Source organism: Lepidochelys kempii, chromosome 3, assembly GCF_965140265.1.
Source record: "Lepidochelys kempii isolate rLepKem1 chromosome 3, rLepKem1.hap2, whole genome shotgun sequence".
Classification (NCBI taxonomy): Eukaryota; Metazoa; Chordata; order Testudines; family Cheloniidae; genus Lepidochelys; species Lepidochelys kempii.
In genome coordinates, this window is record NC_133258.1 from 49,798,954 (window position 1) to 49,820,422 (window position 21,469).

Here is a 21,469-nt window from a genome sequence, read left to right on the forward strand (position 1 = left end):
GCGTTCAGAGTGGGGGAGGAACCTTGACAGGTCATCTGTGTGGTTGGGCTACTTAGACGCATCACAGTTAAGACTTTTGTAAGGAGTTAGACTTAGTACTGTATGGCATTCGGATTGAAAAATTAGCAATATATAGTATCAATAATGCACATATTAAATGGAATAAGAACTGGTTGACAGACCTCAAAAAGTAGTCATTAATGGGGAATCATTGAGTAGGGATGTTTCTTGTGGTGTTCCTCATGGATCAGTGCTAGGTGTGGTTGGAATGCTGCATACAGTTCTGGTATCCACGTTTTGAGAAGCATGTGGAAAAATTGGAGCGGGTGCAGAAAAGAGCAATAAAAATGAATTGAGGGCTGGAGAAATTGCCTTAAAGTGAAAGACTTAAAGAAATTAATCTGTTTAGTTTATCAAAGAGAAGATTGAGAGATGACTTGATTACAGTTTATAAGCACCTTCACAGGGAGAATATATCCGGTACAAAGGACTCTTTAACCCTGTATAAAAAAGGCATAAACACCAGTGTTCGGAAGCTGAAGCCAGACAAATAAAAATTGGAAATTAGGCACATGTTTTTAACAGAGGGTGGTTAATCACTGGAGCCAACCTCCAAGGGACGTGGTGGATTTTCCATCTTTTGATGTTTTCAGATCAAGACTGAATGTCTTTCTGGAAGATATAATTTTGCCAAACTCATGTTATTTAATGACTGGTGATATACAGGAGGTCATACTTGAGGATTCAGTGTTCCCTTTTGGTCTTGAACTCTATAAATACAATCTACGAGCCCCAGAGGGAGGAGGATTTCCCATGGTCACAGAGGTTTGCCTTGTCAATCTGTGATGTACGTGAGGTGATTTGCAGTTCTCCACAAAGGGAAAGACAGTGAGTCAGTGTGTTTATGTGTGGACTGAGCTGCCTGCAGTCCTATGCTGCTATGGTGACCAGGAGTCTCAGAGAACAGAGTTCTAATGATAATTGGACTTTGTTGTACAACACTACCTTGTTGTGACATCAGAATAATGAGCTGGTACACCAAAGACAGCTGGCTGCAGCACATAAATGGTATGTCACAAATTAAGTGTGAATCTAACTTGAAAGTGTTACCTTTTTTCAGACTTAGTCCATATTTGATTTGGCTGATTGCTCAATGATTGTTGTTAATGTGAGCCAGACCTGATCTATTAACTGGCTACTAGCGTGTGTGGATCCCTGTTCATCCCAGCATTCCTTGTCCAGGTATTCTATACATGATGCATCACTTCTGGTTGTCTCAGGCTGACTGCCTAATTTATTGTGACTTGTCCTGGATGTAACATGTGTGTTCTCATGTGGATTAACTGGATAAAGAACTAATCAGCTGCTCTGCGTATTGAGCTCTCAACATGTTATAGCAGCTGGCTCAAAGTGTTCGTAGTGTCGCCTCTGCAATTTTGAATCTGCCTGGTGGCAGGAGTGCATGTACCATAGAAAGAACCAAATTAGCAAATAGTAAATTGCTTAGGTTAGCCTTTCACCACCATGAATGATGTTTGAGTCCCACTATCAGGACAAAGCATTGTTCGTGTCTGTGGGACTCTTACATAAACCAACTTCCTGGCTATATGGATTCTCCTCTTTTTAAACTATTATAGGCTGCAGCTACAATGGCATCCAAAGATTGTAATCTCATCAGGCCTGTTTCTTCTGCCTGCTGTTTCTACTATCTCTTTCCCTTTCTCTCCACAACCCATTTCTTCCTTCTGTTCTGTAACAGTAATTTAGCTTGTGGCAGTATTTCAAAGTAGGAAATGAGAAAAGGAAATGTGGAGAAGTGATTGAACTTGTTGGCCGGGGAGGTAGGTCGGGGAAGGACTTCAGGCTTCAGATGCAAAGACAAACTCATATTTAAAAAGGAGAAATCCCTATAGCCACTGTGCTAAAGGAAAAGAGAAATGGGGGGAAAGATAGTGAAATCTTCCTCTCACATACACATTCCTCTTTTTTTTTATTTACATAAGGGATTTCTCTGATTTACTGAGGATCAGATCCTAGCTATGCACCACTGAGAGCCAATGCACAGTTGTGGTAACACCAGCAAAAGCCCATACAGATCAAGGCTTTGGACAATCACTGTCCATAGCCATAGGTTATTAAAAGAGCCTACAAATGACTAACCTCTTGTAGCTGATAGCTATGTTGTATAGCAGAGAGTCTTGGCATAGTTAGTCCCATTCTTGTGCTTTTCTGTGAGCTTCATAGGGACACATCTCACTTTGCTCTGCTGCCATTAAACCTCAGTCTGGGGGGTGGGGGTGTATCATCCCTTAATTTTGTGGCTTTTATAGAGATCTATTGCTTATAATGTATCAGGCTGTTTCTGAAACTCTCATGTTGCCATAATGCTCATCAAATTATCAATAAGTTAGCTATTGGCAGAATAGTTCCTTTCTTAGGACTGCTGTTGGATATATGTCCTGATTGGTTGTGCCCATGTCCCTTTCCATAGCTAACTGTGGTATTGTTCTACCATCCTCCATTTGTGTCCTCATTGGCACTGTACAATCAGAGTGTCCCTTCCCTAATTGTTCATGTGATACATATTGCTGATGCTCCTACAGTGAAGCAGGTGTTAGTGGAAAATAGCTGCTGTAGAGTATTTAACATGACAAGGCTATGAATTATGCAGATTTTACCCCAATTATCTTCACTCACTGCCCTTCATATGCCCTAGTTATTCTGTGATAGGCAGTGAAAGGAGTATGCAAAGAGAAGACACCCTATCACACTCTGCCTGGGCAGCACATGATATAGGACATCTGCAAACACTTACCTGCAAAACCAATACGCCTTGCGTTTTCTAGGCACAAACTCACTGCCTAATAATTAATGTCAGATGGGATTGGCTGCATTGTATTGGAATATAGTATCAGCATATATTTGAAAAATCAAACCATGGCTAAAACAAACCCTGTGACATCAAATAAACATTCCAGTACTACGAAATGTGAGTATATAAAATTTGCCTGAAATGTTATAATTTGTGTTTGAAGTATTAACAGAATCCACTGTGTTTTAGAGCAATACAAATTCCTCAAACAGTAATAGAGTATCTCTTTAAAATGGATTCAACTTGGTGATGCAGCATGAACATCCAGAATAACAAGACTGTTGTGTTACTCTTCTCATTGCCATTCTACTTCTGCCCCAGGAGAGAAATTAAAATAGTTCCTGAAACATATAGCAAAGCTATAAACCATGTGAAGCAATATCAGCATTTCCCAGAAGCTCTATTTATTGCATTACCAAATTTTTTATTCATGAACTTTGTTCTAATTGTGTTAGTATCAAAGTATATTATTTTTATTGATGATAATAGTGTATGAAAGTAATTATGCTAGTGATTTTAGCATATTAGTTTATTTGTAATACTGATAAAATATAAGCTTTAAAAATGCATAACAAGTACAATTTTCATATTACATATGTATACAGTTTTGCTTCCTAGATGTATCATAATATTGTTGTAGGGCCTGAGCCTGAATTCCTTGTGCACCTAAATGTCATGTTTAATTCAGTGAGACTGTTAGGGTGCACAAAAAAAGAAAGAGTGGGCCTATAACCCACTGTAGTGGGTTTTTTTATTCCTGTACTTCAGTTGTAAACTCTTTGGGGCAGGGACTGTCTTTTTATTCTGTGAGTGATTCTCCTTCCTATGTGCTACAGTCAGGCAAATTAATAATAATAATAATAATAATAATGGAAAATCTTTCTGCCAATGAGATGCAGGCTGTACAGTATTCTCTGCGCCAACAGAAGCCTTAGCACTTTGAATAAAACACTGGAAAATATACAATAAGTATTATTCTGTATTGCTAGGGAGATGGACTGGATGATCTAGGAGGTCTTTTCCATCTCTGTCATCTATGATTCAGTATAAACCTAATCAAAAAATCATTGGTCAGTTGAAAGACCCCAATTTATTTGAATGGGATTTGAATCAGATCCTATAAGCATTTCAGACTTTGCATTGCTTTTTCTGTGAGCATAAATATATTGTAAAATGTTCCAGTTAATTCCAAATAACAAAATGTTTCCATTGTACTGCACGTGAATCTTAGGAGTATTTGATAATATGAACTGCATTTTATTTTTACATATTATTTTAGTACAAGGAATGTTCAAGGGTAGTTCCAAGAAATATGAGCTTGTATTATTTAAAGCAAACTATAAAAAAATCCATAGTACCTTCAAACCTATATCAACAAAAGTGTTATAGATAAATATTAGACTGAGGAACTTGATAAATAAGTTCAGCAACTTGTATTAAATCTGATGCATACTCTCATGGGAAGTTGTTTGACTGAGAAAATTCATGTATAGTAGTACAGTTACAAGTTTAACCACAGATTTGACTCAGAGGTTATGGATTGTGTTGCATAATAGGTAGGCTGAGGTCATTTATCACTTCTCTGTCATGCTCATTGGTTAGCACGCTGGTGCTGTGGTGCTACATATCAAATCCCTAATCCATTTGTGTTAAGAATGACATTTGGGGTTTTATCATAATGATATGTTAGTGTTCCTCCAATACAGTTTTACAAAATGTGACTAGGTTGTTACAGGATTATTATATGGGGCAGAAGACAGTCAGAAAAAGTATCTTTAGACTGATAAATAATACAGAATTTTCAAAGTGCAGGGTTCTTTTTACCTTCACTCTTTTGAAGTTAAATAAGACTTGTCCTCTAGTGCTGGAGTAAAGTGAACATCTATATTCACCAAAATTTAGTTTTACATCCATACATGGAGGAATTAGAGTTACTGGTGCAGGAAGTGAAACCAGATATTATAGGTATAACAGAGACCTGGTGGAATAGTCGTCATGACTGGGCTACAGGTATTGAAGGGTATGTGCTGTTTAGGAAAGACCGAAATAAAGGTAAAGGTGGTGGAGTAGCACTGTATATCAATGATGAGATAGAATGTAAAGAAATAAGAAGCGATGAAATGGATATGACTGAGTCTGTCTGGGCAACAATTAAATTGGAGAAGAAAACTATTAGAGCCTCCCCTGGGATAGTGCTTGGGGTGTGCTATAGACCGCCGGGATCTAATTTGGATATGGATAGAGCCCTTTTTAATGTTTTTAATAAAGTAAATACTAATGGAAACTGTGTGATCATGGGAGACTTTAACTTCCCAGATATAGACTGGAGGACGAGTGCTAGTAATAATAATAGGGCTCAGATTTTCCTAGATGCGATAGCTGATGGATTCCTTCAGCAAGTAGTTGCTGAACCGACTAGAGGGGATGCCATTTTAGATTTGGTCTTGGTGAGTAATGAGGACCTCATAGAGGAAATGGTTGTAGGGGATAATCTTGGCTCAAGTGATCATGAGCTAATTCAGTTCAAACTGAATGGAAGGATTAACAAAAATAAATCTGCAACTAGGGTTTTTGATTTCAAAAGGGCTGACTTTCAAAAATTAAGGAAATTAGTTAGGGAAGTGGATTGGACTGAAGAATTTATGGGTTTAAAGGTAGAGGAGGCCTGGGATTATTTTAAATTAAAGCTGCAGAAGCTATCGGAAGCCTGCATCCCAAGAAAGGGGAAAAAATTCATAGGCAGGAGTTGTAGACCAAGCTGGATGAGCAAGCATCTTAGAGAGGTAATTAAGAAAAAGCAGAAAGCATATAGGGAGTGGAAGAAGGGAGGGATCAGTAAGGAAAGCTACCTTATTGAGGTCAGAATATGTAGGGATAAAGTGAGACAGGCTAAAAGTCAAGTAGAGTTGGACCTTGCAAAGGGAATTAAAACCAATAGTAAAAGGTTCTATAGTCATATAAATAGGAAGAAAACAAAGAAAGAAGAAGTGGGACCGCTAAAAACTGAGGATGGAATGGAGGTCAAGGATAATCTAGGCATGGCCCAATATCTAAACAAATACTTTGCCTGAGTCTTTAATAAGACTAAAGAGGATCTTAGGGATAATGGTAGCATGATAAATGGGAATGAGGATATGGAGGTAGACATCACCATATCTGAGGTAGAAGCGAAACTCAAACAGCTTAATGGGACTAAATCGGGGGGCCCAGATAATCTTCATCCAAGAATATTAAAAGAATTGGCACAAGAAATTGCAAGCCCATTAGCAAGAATTTTTAATGAATCTGTAAACTCAGGGGTTGTACCGTATGATTGGAGAATTGCTAACATAGTTCCTATTTTTAAGAAAAGGAAAAAAAGTGATCCAAGTAATTATAGGCCTGTTAGTTTGACATCTGTAGTATGCAAGGTGTCATAAATATAAAGGGAAGGGTAAACCCCTTTGAAATCCCTCCTGGCCAGGGGAAAGCTCCTCTCACCTGTAAAGGGTTAAGAAGGTAATGGTAACCTCGCTGGCACCTGACCAAAATGACCAATGAGGAGACAAGATACTTTCAAAAGCTGGGAGGAGGGAGAGAAACAAAGGGTCTGGGTCTGTCTGTAGTCGTCTTGGCCGGGGACAGAACAGGAATGGAGTCTTAGAACTTTTAGTAAGTAATCTAGCTAGGTATGTGTTAGATTATGATTTCTTTAAATGGCTGAGAAAAGAATTGTGCTGAATAGAATAACTATTTCTGTCTGTGTATCTTTTTTGTAACTTAAGGTTTTGCCTAGAGGGGTTCTCTATGTTTTTGAATCTAATTACCCTGTAAGATATCTACCATCCTGATTTTACAGGGGGGATTTCTTTATTTCTATTTACTTCTATTTTTTATTAAAAGTCTTCTTGTAAAACACTGAATGCTTTTTCATTGTTTTCAGATCCACGGGTTTGGGTCTGTGGTCACCTATGCAAATTGGTGAGGCTTTTTACCAAACCTTGTCCAGGAAGTGGGGTGCAAGGTTTTGGGAAGTATTTTGGGGGGAAGGACGCGTCCAAACAGCTCTTCCCCAGTAACCAGTATTAGTTTGGTGGTGGTAGCGGCCAGTCCAAGGATAACGGGGGTAATATTTTGTACCTTGGGGAAGTTTTGACCTAAGCTGGTAAAGATAAGCTTAGGAGGTTTTTCATGCAGGTCCCCACATCTGTACCCTAGAGTTCAGAGTGGGGGAGGAACCGTGACACAAGGTCTTGGAAAAAATGTTGAAGGAGAAGGTAGTTAAGGACATTGAAGTCAATGGTAAATGGGACAAAATACAACATGGTTTTACAAAAGGTAGATCGTGCCAAACCAACCTGATCTCCTTCTTTGAGAGAGTAACAGATTTTTTAGATAAAGGAAACACAGTGGTTCTAATTTACTTAGATTTTAGTAAGGCGTTTGATACTGTGCCACATGGGGAATTATTAGTTAAATTGGATAAGATGGGCATCAATAGGAAAATTGAAAGGTGGATAGGGAATTGGTTAAAGGGGAGACTACAACGGGTCCTACTGAAAGGTGAACTGTCAAGTTGGAGGGAGGTTACCAGTGGAGTTCCTCAAGGATCAGTTTTGGGACCAATCTTATTTAATCTTTTTATTACTGACCTGGGCACAAAAAGTGGGAGTGTGCTAATAAAGTTTGCAGATGATACAAAGCTGGGAGGTATTGCTAATTTAGAGAAGGAGAGGGATACCCTACAGGAGGATCTGGATGACCTTGTAAACTGGAGTAATAGGAATAGGATGAAATTTAATAGTGAGAAGTGTAAGGTCATGCATTTAGGGATTAATAACAAGAATTTTAGTTATAAGCTAGGGACGCATCAACTAGAAGTAACGGAGGAGGAAAAGGACCTTGGAGTATTGGTTGATCATAGGATGACTATGAGCTGCCAATGTGATATGGCTGTGAAAAAAGCTAATGTCGTCTTGGGATGCATCAGGAGAGGTATTTCCAGTAGGGATAAGGAGGTTTTAGTACCCTTATATAAGGCACTGGTGAGACCTCACCTGGAATACTGTGTGCAGTTCTGGTCTCCCATGTTTAAGAAGGATGAATTCAAACTGGAACAGGTACAGAGAAGGGCTACTAGGATGATCCGAGGAATGGAAAACTTGTCTTATGAAAGGAGACTCAGGGAGCTTGGCTTGTTTAGCCTAACTAAAAGAAGGTTGAGGGGAGATATGATTGCTCTCTATAAATATATCAGAGGGATAAATACCAGAGAGGGAGAGGAATTATTTAAACTCAGTACCAATGTGGACACAAGAACAAATGGATATAAACGGGCCACTAGGAAATTTAGATTAGAAATTAGACGAAGGTTTCTAACCATCAGAGGAGTGAAGTTTTGGAATAGCCTTCCGAGGGAAGTAGTGGGGGCAAAAGATCTATCTTGCTTTAAGATTAAACTCGATAAGTTTATGGAGGAGATGGTATGATGGGATAACATGGTTTTGGTAATTAAATATTCATGGTAAATAGGCCCAATGGCCTGTGATGGGTTTTTAGATGGGGTAAGATCCAAGTTACCCGGGAAAGAATTTTCTGTAGTATCTGGCTGATGAATCTTGCCCATATGCTCAGGGTTTAGCTGATCGCCATATTTGGGGTCGGGAAGGAATTTTCCTCCAGGGCAGATTGGAAGGCCCTGGAGGTTTTTCGCCTTCCTCTGTAGCATGGGGCACGGGTCACTTGCTGGAGGATTCTCTGCTCCTTGAGGTCTTCAGACTACAATTTGAGGACTTCAATAGCACAGATATAGGTGTGAGGTCTTTTTTAGGAGTGGTGGGTGAAATTCTGTGGCCTGCATTGTGCAGGAGGTCAGACTAGATGATCATAATGGTCCCTTCTGACCTAAATATCTATGAATCTATGAATCTATACAATACATTGATAGTTTTTGTTTACTTATTTTTATATTTACAGACTTAATTTTCCTATCTAAGCGAGCACATTGCCTGCAAAGTATTTCTTCAGTTGAAATATTTTTTTCATGGGATGATTTGAGAAACCAGTAAAACTGATACTGTTGAAAAATGTTCTTTTTTCATATTTCCAACCAAAAGGAATTTTAATTACACTAATTCTAATTCTTCAACACTTGTGGCTAGGACAAGCATCACCATCCTTTATATAAGTTCGTGGGCAGAATGTGACTCCTCCATTTGGGGAGACAGGGCGCGCCTGGACCTAACTGACCTAACTCACTCAAATAATGGTCCAGATCTTTCCTGCTCCTGCCTCAGGCTCAAATCCTCCCTTTTCCCTCAGGGTAGAGAGTAAAAGAAGAGGCACTCTGTGGCTACTGCTGTAGCCCCATGACTGTAGTGGCTGCTGCTTGCCCCACAGGGACCATGTCAAACCTATCTTTCCTTTGTGTTTGGAAAATGCTTAGTGTATTCTGGGCATTACTACAGTCTAATTAGTAAGAATGTATCTTTCCGATCCTCTTGCTCATGTCCCTGATCTATAGGACATGCAGAGAGTCACCACAGAGATTGGATTTATAGTGGACTTGGTATGTGGACCCTCTGTGCAGGGTCCCCACATCCTGCTCCATTACCCCTGTGCAGATGAGTAGAAAAACACCAGTTCTGCAGAAGGCCATTGAGTAGAGAACAGGATTTCCTTCCATATTTTAAAAAGGGTTTTTTAACTGCTTTCTGTTGTACTCTGTGGAGAAACATTGTATACAACCACAGAATAGGAATGTGGTATCTTTTGTTCTCAGAAGTGCTGCAAGTAAAGCACAATTTAATAATGAGAGTAGTTATTAATACCATGATATTCATCTGCTGACCCTGAACTTAAGGAAGAGAAGAAAGAAAATAGTGAGAGAAGAAAGAAAAATAAAAAAATGAAGGCAAAGAAAAGAATTTAAAGGAAAGAAATGGGAAAAATTAGACAGTGAGATTTAAATGAGAAAGGGGAGAAATAAAGAGAAGTGAACCAAAATCATTGTTTCTTTTTTTTTTGGTATCATGCATAATTGTCACAGAGGAAATTAAGTGTGTGACTAAAATTTGCCTTCTTGTAGGCCCCAAGACAAATTAGACTGTACTTCAAACCTTAAGGCTGAGATTTTCAATACTGACTAAGAAATTTACGTGCACCATTCCCATTAATTCCAGTGGAACTTGGAAGTCCAAATTCCTGAGGCAGCTTGCAATACATCAGCCTAAGAATCTTTTAAACCTACAGTATATTGATTAGACCAAAAATTCTTTGCACAGTGGTCTGTTTCTTCAAATGTGTTTACAGAATGCCTATGAGAATGGGACTGTGATTCTAATTAGGGCCTCTGGGTGCTAAAGGAATAGAGACTTTAAATATAATAATTTTTAATGTATCATGCGGCTGATAGCATTGAAGATTATTTTTACTATTCTGTTTCTCTCTCTGATTTTTTTTTTAGACACCTTATGTGATGCTCACTGGAACGGGTGCTAACCAGTTTGCTGAGAAGCTAGGCATACCTCAAGTGCCTGTAGAAGAGTTAGTAACAGACCATGCCAAAGCTGAATGGGAGCAATACCGCAAATACAAGCAGACTGTCAAATCACTTTTTAACACAGAATTGTAAGTAGCAATTATGGATATGTTACTGATTTGGTTGACACAAATACTAACTTGGATTTATGCCTTTTGAATGAAGCTGCAAATACTAGTATGTCTGGACAAAGGAAAGAAAAATGTAGCATAGATTGTCACATCATATTTGATTTTGTATATTTCTTGTTTTAGAAAAACACATGGAAACTGAAGAAAGTCTTTGCTACCTAGTGATTTCTTAAAAAGTGATTTTGTATTGGATCTACTTAGGGCTAGATCTTGGACCACACTGTGCATATTGGGTTTGATGGCTGAACTGTTTTTCATAATTCACATAGCATGTGTACACGTAAGGTGAACCTTGAATCTTGAAGAACAAGTGGAAGCAAAGAGAGGGATTATGAGATCAGATCTGGGTGATGGTTGAATTTAGGAGTTTGCTGTCTTAGAGATAATCTTCATCTAAGATTGAACTTTCAAAAGCCCTCAAGTCCAAATGTAGTAACCACAAATGCATCCATCTTGAGACGGTAGGCCTATGGACAAGCACTTCATCTTTATGGGACTAAAGATACTCATCTTCTGCAGGAACAAAATGAGACAAAATAGGGAAAGTAGAAATAATTTTTTATTGAAAGTAGTATCCAACCTGATGATGTTGGCAGTATTTGTCTTTGTAGGAAATCTTGTCTTCTAGTATTAACTGGTTAAGGGGATTCATATATTGTACAGTAAAAGGAAGTTGCTAAATTTCAGCAGTCACAGACAAAATTATAGGACTGTCTCAGTATCTTTTTGATAATATTGCAATGGTCATCAATCATGTTTTAATTCAATGTTTCCCTGATAGAAATCTGACTCATTAAGCCACCCACAGATCAGTTAACTGAGAGTTCAACATCATTATGTAACTAATACAGCTTAATATGATACAATGAAGCCACAGATTAACATTATTATAATGAGAAAGGCAGAATTATTCTCTCTGATCTTTTGTTTTTTTTTAAAAAAAGCATCTACGTAATTATCTGCACTAGCCTTTCATGTGTTAAATCTATTTATCAGTCTAAGCAAACATTTTACATTAAAAAAAACCCTAGTGTGGTTGCATGGTAATCATTGTTGCTAGGATTTGCATCTGACAAAAATCTAATATATATTATAGTTTAAAACTGGTATGTTCTTTGATTGACTACTATATATTTTAAAATATCCAATGGAGATATGTAGTTAAAATCAATGTGAATTTTGGCTCAAATCATCTGCTTTTCAGGAAAAAAAGTCAGTATAGGGCACTAGATTTCTGTGAGCTCAGAGCGTAATACAGAGGGTAAGACAGTAAATGTGGTCCTTGGATTTATAAGAAGGGGAATAATAAGTAGAAGTATGAGGGTGTTGTTACCACTGTATATGGCACTAGTGAGACCATTACTGGAATATGGTGTCCTGTTCCTCTGTGGACACAAGATGTTGACAAATTGGAAAGCACTCAGAAAAATGTGACTAGAACTACTCAAGGTCTGGAAAACCAAGTTTACAATGAGATAAAGAAGCTCACTCTATTGATCTTAAAAAAAGATTAAGAGGTGACTTGTTCGTGGTCTAGAAATACTTACATGAGGTGAAGATTTCTGATAATAGAAGGATCTTTAATCTCTCAGACAAACATAAGATCCAGTGAGTGGAAGCTGAAGCTAGACAAATTCAGACTAGAATTAAGCTGCAAATTTTTACAGTCCTTCTCCATTACTTGAAGTTGTTAAATGCAGATTAGATGTTTTCTAAATATATGCTCTATCTCAGACAGAAGTTACAGGCTTGATATAGGATCCACTTGGTTAAATGATCATAACGGTTCCTGCTGGCCTTAATCTGTGAAGTTCCCCTTGCAGTTTACACTCTGTTCATCAGTTGTAGGGAAGGTGATGTCCATTCTCTTGAGAGCAAGGGTCTCAGATCCACTGAGAGCCCACACGTCTACTGAGATTTGCTGAAGGACAGGGTTGTCTGAACACTGGCTAGGTGTCCTGGGATTACCACTGGGGCCTGCTGGGCGATCACATTCAATGTTACGGTCAATAGGACAATGCTACTGAAGATTCTTCTGCCAGCTGCTGCTGGTGCTACCCCTGGAACTCCACTTCAGTATGGGGAGTGTTGATGGGGTTTACATCAGGCAGTGGGATTGGCTCAAAAATTTAACCTAATTTAGTCTATTTCAGTAATTTGTATCTTCATATGGCTTAGAGGATAAATATGCTTACCCCTTAGCTCTGCCCTGATCCAGCATTCTCTATACAGAAATCCTCAGTTTGACAGAGGAGGACCACTGAATCGGGAGGAAGGAGGTATACTTTCTCCTTCTGTATCCCTGATCGTGTATCTGCAAGATTTTCATGCCCTTCTACCATCGGGAGGCAGAGGGAGGGGGAATGATCTGCCTTTATTTCTTGTCAAAAGCATGTGTGACTCAAATTGCAGGAATAGGACCTTAGCAATGACACTTCTAGGCATAATAGGGTCTCCTAAAAATGCCTCTAGTGAACTTTAGGTTTGACAACCACTGCATGGAAGATAAAGTCCTATGAAGTGTAAGACAGAATAAAGCAAGGATGGATGGTGGTGAGTTATAGAGGACACAGTAGAAAAGAGCAAAAACTGAATCAAAGTTTTTATAAGACTACAGTGTTGCTTAAAGACACTCGTCAGCAAACATACTAACAATGATGTGCTGACACTCAGCTATTGGTCAATTGCCCCTTACTGCATTTGGGATATAGGGCCTTATTCTCATTTGCATTAAAGCCCCTTTACCCTACTCTGGTAGTGCAAATGGGCCTTAAACTGGGTTTAATTTATTACTACTTTAAGGCCCCTTTACACTTCCAAAGCAATGTACAAGGGCAGAAGTAAATAAGAAGTAGGCCCATAAAATGTAATCTATAATTTTAGACTCACTTGTATTAAAGGTATTAAAGTTCAGTTAAAACTATCCTCTCATCTAGAATAGTGTAACATGTTAAGGTTGATGGAGAATTGCTTTTCTTTGGTTTGGTTTTGCAATGGGCAGCAAAGTGTTTTACCTACCATATATCTAGTTGCTGTTCCCCCGGAGCCAGTCTTTGTTTCTGCTTTACAGTGATCGCTGTCACCCATTTTTAGATAGTCACCATTTGTTTGTCATAGACAGGGTCTCAAGAAAGTGGTGAGGGCAATTATTTCCCATTTCTTTACTAAAACTGGAGAAAATGTGGGCAATCTCTTGGCAAATGTCATCATTATTCTGCTATCATGTAGGATTCACTGGGATGTTCTATGTTATTTTTATTTTCATTACCTCAGAAGCATAAAATTTTCAGCTTTGCTCCCTTCTCATCAGCTTCTCGATTTCTTTCATGTACCTGAAATCAGAGGCAGATGAGCATAGGAGTCTGAAGAGACAGGAACAACGGATGCATACATGCTACAATATAGTAAGAGGTTATTACATACAGCAAAGTAAACTCTCTATACGGTGTAGAACAGGGACTCACCTGAGCTAATCACATAACATTAGATGGGGTTCTTTGTAAATTGACAGTGCTGGCCATCCTCTTGAGTTAGTAATGACAATGAGTTGTTTTGCCAAGTGGCAATGTGTTTCAAAATAAATTCATCCCCTATTCCCTTCAGTCCTCTTTTTTTATATCTTCCTTTCTATCTTACAAAGTGGAATGTAGAAAAAGTATCTTTTTCTTCAGACCTCCTTTCTTCACTCCAATTTCCTCTAATTTTCTCTCTCGTTTGCAAAACACTTGCTCTTCTTATCTCCCTTCTCCTGTTCTCAATCCTTTTTTTATCTCCTGTGCTTTCTGCTCATCTCCTTCCCCATCCACTTCAGTTCTTTCCCCTTCCAATTCTGATTGCCCAACTCTATTTACATAACTTGTAATACAATAAACTAAACATTTATTTTATTATTCTACAGTAACACTGGGCCAAATTCTCTGCTAGTGCAATTCCCTTGAGTTCAACTGAGCTGCACCCATATACACCAGCAGAAAATTTAGCCCACTGTTGTACATATGGATAGCACCTTCCCTCCTGCAGGATCTCAAAGCATAGGTGCAGTCACACAGAGTGTAAGGGTCAACAGAAAATTGTTTACCATGGTGATAGACTTTTTAGGCCATTAGTAAGTAACCACTCTCACAACAGTACCATGTACCTCTCAGCTGTATCTCCGCTTTTGGAAACCTGATTGGAGCGGAGACAGCTGATTTTTTTTTAATTCCTCTCCTCTCCTTTCCCCCATCCGGTTTTATCTTTCCATCTGCTAAAAGAAATGCCATGTTTCAAGCTGCCATACCTGAACTCACAGCCTTCCACTAACAGGATTAACAAACACAGTAAAATGGGAAGTTGTTGCTCGTTCCTACATTACTGGGGGGGGAGGAGGAAGCTGGCGGAATCTGGATTTTTATCATGGATTGTTGATGAATTTGGTATTTTAGGACCAGGTTCAAACACAGATTCCACTGCCTTCTATACAAGCACTGGATGGAGGGGCTGGTGTTCAAACAGTGATAGGTGCTCACAACCTCCACTTTTCCAGTGGGCCTGCAAGCCAGCGCTTCCCCAAAAGCTGGGTGCTCTGGCAAGGGAAGTGGCATGATCAGAGTGTCTAGGAACATAAGTCACAAGTTATGGCTCCCCTGGGAAGCGGAGGACTTTAAACATAACTTTCTCTCCTCCACAGTAGCTTTCCCCACTGGTGCAGAGGAGTGATTCAAGCCGTCCACCCTTTATTTAGCTTGCAAAATTATACATTTGGAGGGATGCTGGGTCTTAGAGAGACATTCAGTTCAACATTCCCTTTCCCCTCAGTTTGCGGGAGGGAGAGAGCTCTAAAACTCATTTTATAGATTCATGCAACATCATGATCCAGCTCCTCTATCTTGCCAAGGCTTCTCCTGCAAAGAAAAAGAGGTTTAAAAAGAAAACCTATTCTGTGTCCATCTTAGAGTGTAAGCTCCTCAATACAGTGACCTATTTTCTTTGTCACAGGTGTGCATGGTATTTTACAGGCAATATAGAAATAACCACCTACAACACCTCTGAAGTGTTGCACCTCTGGTGAAGAGATCAGCTGGTGCACAGCACAGCATGCTGTACAACAATGGAGGGACTTGAGTCAGGGACACTATGATAAACCACTATTTTATGCAGAATGCTATGGGATTCTTAATGTCCAAGCACAGCACAGACAACTTCATTTTGTCAGGCCTCCTCTGAAACTTACTCATTTAGCTCCCTCCAAAAATATCTAGCTCAAAAGGATAAAGAATTTTGTGAAGCTGTTGTTCTAGGAATCTAGATATTTCAAACCTAATGCTTATCACTGCAAAGCCATTCCCTCGAGCTATCATGTCCTTCATGCTGATTGTCCAAAAAAAAAACCCCCAAAACAAAAAACAAACACACACACACACTTTACAGAGAGAGGTATAAGGTAAAAAGAAAAGAAAGTGATACTGAGGGAATGGATTCTCTTGCTCAGAGCAAAGGAGAATAGAATGGTGTTCCAGGCCAGTGGGTTAGCACAAGGGAACATATCACTCCATTCCCGTGTAAAAACATGTCAGAGTGAATAAAGCTCTCAAAACCACATGCAGGCTTGACAAAAGTAATGGAGCTCTAGAATCCACAGTTAGCCCACCTACTTCATTGCTGAGCTCCTCACACCTCCTTCCCACATCAGTGGTAAGATAGCCAGCTCTCAGCAGCATTGTCATTGGCTGACAGCCAGTTCCTGCACTCACCTGACCATTAAGAGTGCAGAAGCAGAGTTAATGCTGATTCAAGAAGTATTAAATGGGCCAGATATTTTCATGTGGTCTTTAAAAAGCACATTCTCCATCACAGTAGACTAGAGACGCAAAGTGGTCTCATGACTAGAGTACTGGACTATCAGTCAGGAGACAGTAGGTCTGTTGTTAGCCCTGCCATTTATCTATTTTGTGACTTAGGCAAGTCATTTTGCCTCTCTTCTCTCCCACTATTTGTCTGTCTTGTCTATTTAGATCTTTAGGGCAGTGTCTGTCTCCTACTATGCGTATGTGCAGCACCTAGCATAATGGGGCCCTGATCTCAGTTGGGCACCTCTAGGAACTACTCTAATATAAACAACAGAGACTATTCTTTTGCCCATGACCCCTTTTTGGTTGTATGGAGGTACTGCTGTCTCAAGCTGCATAGCAGTAACAAGAGGGAATATCTGTCTTTCCTTCTGCCCAGCTCCCTACCATTTTTGAAATTTTTCTCTTTTCCGTACTATGTTATAAGGAGGGACTAAGGGCTTGTCTACGCTTAAAGCATGACAGTAGCACAGCTGCACTGCTGTAGCGCTTCAGGGTAGACACTACCTGTGCTGACAGGAGAAGTTCTTCCATTGGTGTAGGTAATGCACCTCCCTGAGAGGCAGAGAATTTTTCCGTTGAGATAGTGCTGTCTACACAGGGACTTAAATTGGCTTAACTATGCCACTCAAGTGTGTGGATTTTTTATACCCTGACAATGTAGTTAAACCAACCTAATTTTCTAGCATAAACTAGGGCTAAGGTGTTCCCCAAAAGATGTCAGAGAATTGGGTTTATAGTGATACTGTTTCTTGGAATGTGCAGTATTTGCTTGAGGTGTTCTAAGCCCGGTTTGAGATTATCAGAAGCTCCACTGAGATCAGAGACCTGTAATCTGAAGTAAGGAATAGGCTGTTTAATGAAGAACATTGAAAGTTTCTCATTAAACATTAATATTTACACAGTAAAGTTTTTCTGATGTTAACTAATACATGCAGCAGGACAAAGATATATTTGTACAGTCATGTTGGACTCTAATCCTGCTGGAGTCACTAAAGATGTCACTTTGCTTTTTAGCAAGATTGAAAGTAACAGTATTGGTAACAAAAAAACACTTCACAGCTCAGAATTAATTCCTGCCTATAGGCTGCACTGAGCCTCATTTAAAACAAAGTTTTTCTCTAGCCCTTTTTCTTGGGTTACTGCTATAAGTCACATTAAAAAACAAACAAACCACCACCACCACCACCACAACTTATAGGGGTAACTTTTCTTGTTCCCTAAGTATTAAAACTAACAAGTTTGTAATAGTTTCAAATATTTCTCATATTGAAATTACTTCTAACTCAATTGTGAAAGTGTACAGCTTTAAAAGGACTTGAGGTTCAAACAAAATAACAAATGTGATGCTTTTAAATGTAGAATATGACTTTTTAAAAGGGAACCTGTTCCAGGAGTCAAGGATATTAAAAGGTATAATATAAGTTGTCTGCCAAAAAAAAAAAAAAAACACGAATCTATGCATGTATATGCTGCAAATGGCTCACTGAATTTCTTGTCTCTAATATAGGTATAAAAACTAGATAAGATCTGGAAGATTTTTTTTTTATTAAAGCATACATTTCAGACAAATTCCTTTTTCCCAAAGTAATGTCCCCAGAGATAGCCTGCTGTGGGCCCAGATAAGAATTTATAGCTCCTAGTAAGTCAAATTCAGACTTACAGAAAAAGAGCAAACAGATTAAAATCAGTGGGATTGCACTGGGTCACACCAGTAATGAATCTGACCTGCTGACTTCAAAAGGGATTGAGGCATGCAACACCTTTCAGCATTGGGCTCAGACTTTGTCTTATCAGATACAATAGGTGTAATACAAAGGTTCAGGAGTCACCGTGACAGGATTGGCAATAAGGGCAAATTATTAGTTGGTAAGAATATTTTTCAGTAATGTCTACAAAGGACTAGGTTCTCTTCCCTACAGAAAAGTAGGCATGTTCTCTGTTCTGAAGAGCTCACAGGCTAAAGACAGACAAATGGGAGGGAGAAGCAGATACTCCTAGGCTGACAAAGGTAGTACTTGACTATGGGTACATCTACGCTGGAGCTGGGAGGTGTACATTCTAGTTCAATTAGACATACTTTAGCTGTAATTTTGCTCGCTACTGCACCTCTAAAAATATAAATGCATTTGTGGCAACACCAGGGATGGAAGGAGAGAGCCATACTTATGGTCTCAGATGTGGTGGTTAGCTCTTCTGCTATTCGCACTGCCACAGCTTCATGACTATTTTTAGCTGCTAGCTCAGTCAGAATGGGTCTGTAGAATTTACAACTTTTGTAGATATCTTGGCCACGTATAGCAGTCAGCATACGTCTGTGGTCTTCTACTTCCTTCCACAGAGTTATATCAATTATTTCTCAAACTTGTCAGTGTAAGTCAGCTAGTTTTTCTGTAGACCTTAGTGCAGAAGTGTATCTTCAGGAGAGGCTTCAGGATAGAGGGTAGAGCTGTATAAATGAGCTCAGAAAGGTCATTGCATGGATAAGGAGGAGCATGAAAAAGGCATGGATATGTTTGTGTGAGAAGCTGGCAAATGAGTGGAAAAGGCAGAGGAATTGCTGAGACAGGCAGGTAATGTGAAGTGAGACAAAGGCGGGGAAGTTATGCAAACTTGTGAAAGTTGTGATTTGGTTCTGTGGATAAGTTGGAGCTGATGTAACGATTCCAAGTGGGGGTGGCATGGTAAAATTGGTGAACCAGGAATATCATTTTAGAGAGAGTATTTTGTATGGACTGGAGAGCAGGCAAATGTGTTTTTTGTGAGCCTAGAGAAAACACTGCAGTTATCAAGATGGGAGATGAGTCTGAATGAGTGGTATAGTTGCAGGGCTAGGAAAAAAAAACCTTTTCAGACACAGATTGTGTATAAGAAATATTTGCAATTCAAAAATGGCTCAAGAATGTACATTTTCTCTCCTTCCTCCCCCTACTGCTTTCATTCCATTCCATCACCAGAGAGGGGTGTCTGACAGGGCCACTCATCTCCTGAGAGTCTCCTATCAGCTGGGTGTGGAGCTGCAGTCCTCCACTACACACACACACACGCCTCAGGCACATTGCCTACATCACTAGGTGGGTCTTTAACAACTCAGCCGTCCAGCCAAATGTCACAGTCAACTGTATGAACCCCTTCCGGGGTAGCAAACACACTGTTTGCTCTCAACAGAGTCTTCAGCCATGTCTCTCAGCCCCTTTAAGTCCTGTCCTTCACTTGGGCTTCCTACCAGAGCCTTGTCTTTCTCAGGGCTTAGTTCCACTTCACTAATAAGTTGATGGGGGGACCCAGCCCCACCCACTACTCCAGGTCCCAGCCCAACAACCCAACACACATCAGCCATGTACTGCTTCCTTCCGTTTGCTGCTGCTGTTTCTTGGGCCTTTTCCCATGTAGCCTCTTTCTCTTCATACTTACCTCAGGGCTCCTCTTCCTCCTTGCTGAATGTTTCTCTTCTTGAGCTCCTGCAATGAGTATTTCAATCATAAACATTTTGACTTCTTCAGAGTTGTTTGTTTTGTTTATTTGGTTTTTGACCAAAACAATTCAATGAAGTTGATACAAATTAGCAAAATGTTTTGGTCAACCCGAATTTGCATTTTTCAGAGAAACTAAAAACAAAACATTTTGTCCAAAATATTTCATCCAGTTCTAGAGAAGTGGGATGGATAAAGTATGTTCCATTAAGTTGGCATTCACCCCTTGTGTGTAATATTTTCATTGTATAATTGTTTACAACATTTTCTTTAGTAAGTCCCCACAGTTTCTGGAATTGTCAGGGTCTGAATTGTGAAAAGGGAGTGTTTTGTTATAATGATATTTACTTTACATGCAAAAATCCTCCTTTGTATTACATTACTCTTCACCTCTAGATTAGGGTTGCCAGGAATCTGGTTTTCAACCAGAACACCTGGTTGTAAAGGGACCTTGGAGGCTCTGGTCAGCACCACCGACCAGGAAGTTAAAAGTCCTTTCTGTGGCGCAGCGGAGGCCCAGGACTAAGGTAGGCTCCCTGCCTATCCTGGCTCTGCACAGCTCCTGGAAGCAGCCACCAGGTCCCCGTGGCTCCTAGGGGCATGGGCAGCCAGGGAAACTCCACATTCTGCCCCCACACCAATGCTGGCTCTGCAGCTCCCATTGACTGGGAACCACGACCAATGGGAAATGCGGGGGCAGCACCTGCAGGCGCAAGGGCAGTGCACAGAGCCTCCCTGGCTGCCCATACTCCTAGGGGCTGCAGGGACCTGGCAGATGCTTCCTGGGAGCCGCAGTAAGTGATGTCAGGAACCCACACCCCAACCCCCTGCCCCAGCCTGGAGTCACCTCCTGCACCCAAACTCCCTCCTGGAGCCCACACCCTGCCCCCCAGCCCAGAGCCCCCTCCTGCACCCCAACCCCCCCATCCTCGCCCGCCACAGAGCCCACACCCCCAGCCAGAGCCCTCACTCTCCCTCCCTGCACCCAACCCTCTGCCCCAGCCTGGTGAAAGTGAGTGAAGGTGGGGGAGAGCAAGTGACAGAGCGAGGGGGGATGGTGCGAGCACAGGTGGGGCCCTGGAGAAGGGGGGCCCTCACGGAAGGGGTCGGGTAGGGGCAGGGTATGGGTGTTCAGTTTTGTGCAATTAGAAAGTTGCAACCCTACTCTAGATATAGAAAAGTTTTCCCATAAGAATTTAAAGAATTTATTAAATTTAAATACCTAATTGCATTTATAAAATTATGGAAACTAGTTCATCCACATATTTACTTATTTAGACAAATTGGGTTCATCAGTGGCAATATTTAATGTTTACAATATCACTTGTATCCTTTTTAAACTTGATCCATTTGTGTAGATGCATATAATCCTAGAAGAGCATTTGTTTTGCACTGCAAGGTAATTTTCACATAATATAAATGTAATCATAACAAACACACATTAAAAGGGTCTACTTGATAGATCATTAAATTTAGAAATCTGTTTTATTGTATGCAGAAGAAGAGGAATGCAAGTGGCTTTGCAGTCATTCTGGTCTTAAACCATAAAAGATGGAAATTCACTCGGTCACTGAAAAGAGATCTGAAGACTTAAGTCTTTCAGCAATTACAGATCTTGCAGTAAGTCATATATAATGGGGAAAAAA

General features: G+C 40.0%; 1 protein-coding gene across 9 annotated transcripts in view; it reads left to right on the forward strand.

The window, feature by feature from the left end:
- LOC140908681 (isoaspartyl peptidase/L-asparaginase-like) overlaps nt 1-21,469 on the forward strand; it is a 240,900-nt gene that overhangs the window by 99,030 nt on the left and 120,401 nt on the right. For all 9 annotated transcript variants that reach the window (XR_012157954.1, XR_012157952.1, XR_012157953.1 and 6 more), the window contains exon 4: nt 10,317-10,480. Coding sequence is in view for 6 of the 9 variants with exons in the window: in XM_073336339.1 (XP_073192440.1) it covers nt 10,317-10,480 (164 nt within the window). In the remaining 3 variants the exon portion in view is untranslated. The remainder of the gene's footprint in view (nt 1-10,316; nt 10,481-21,469) is intronic.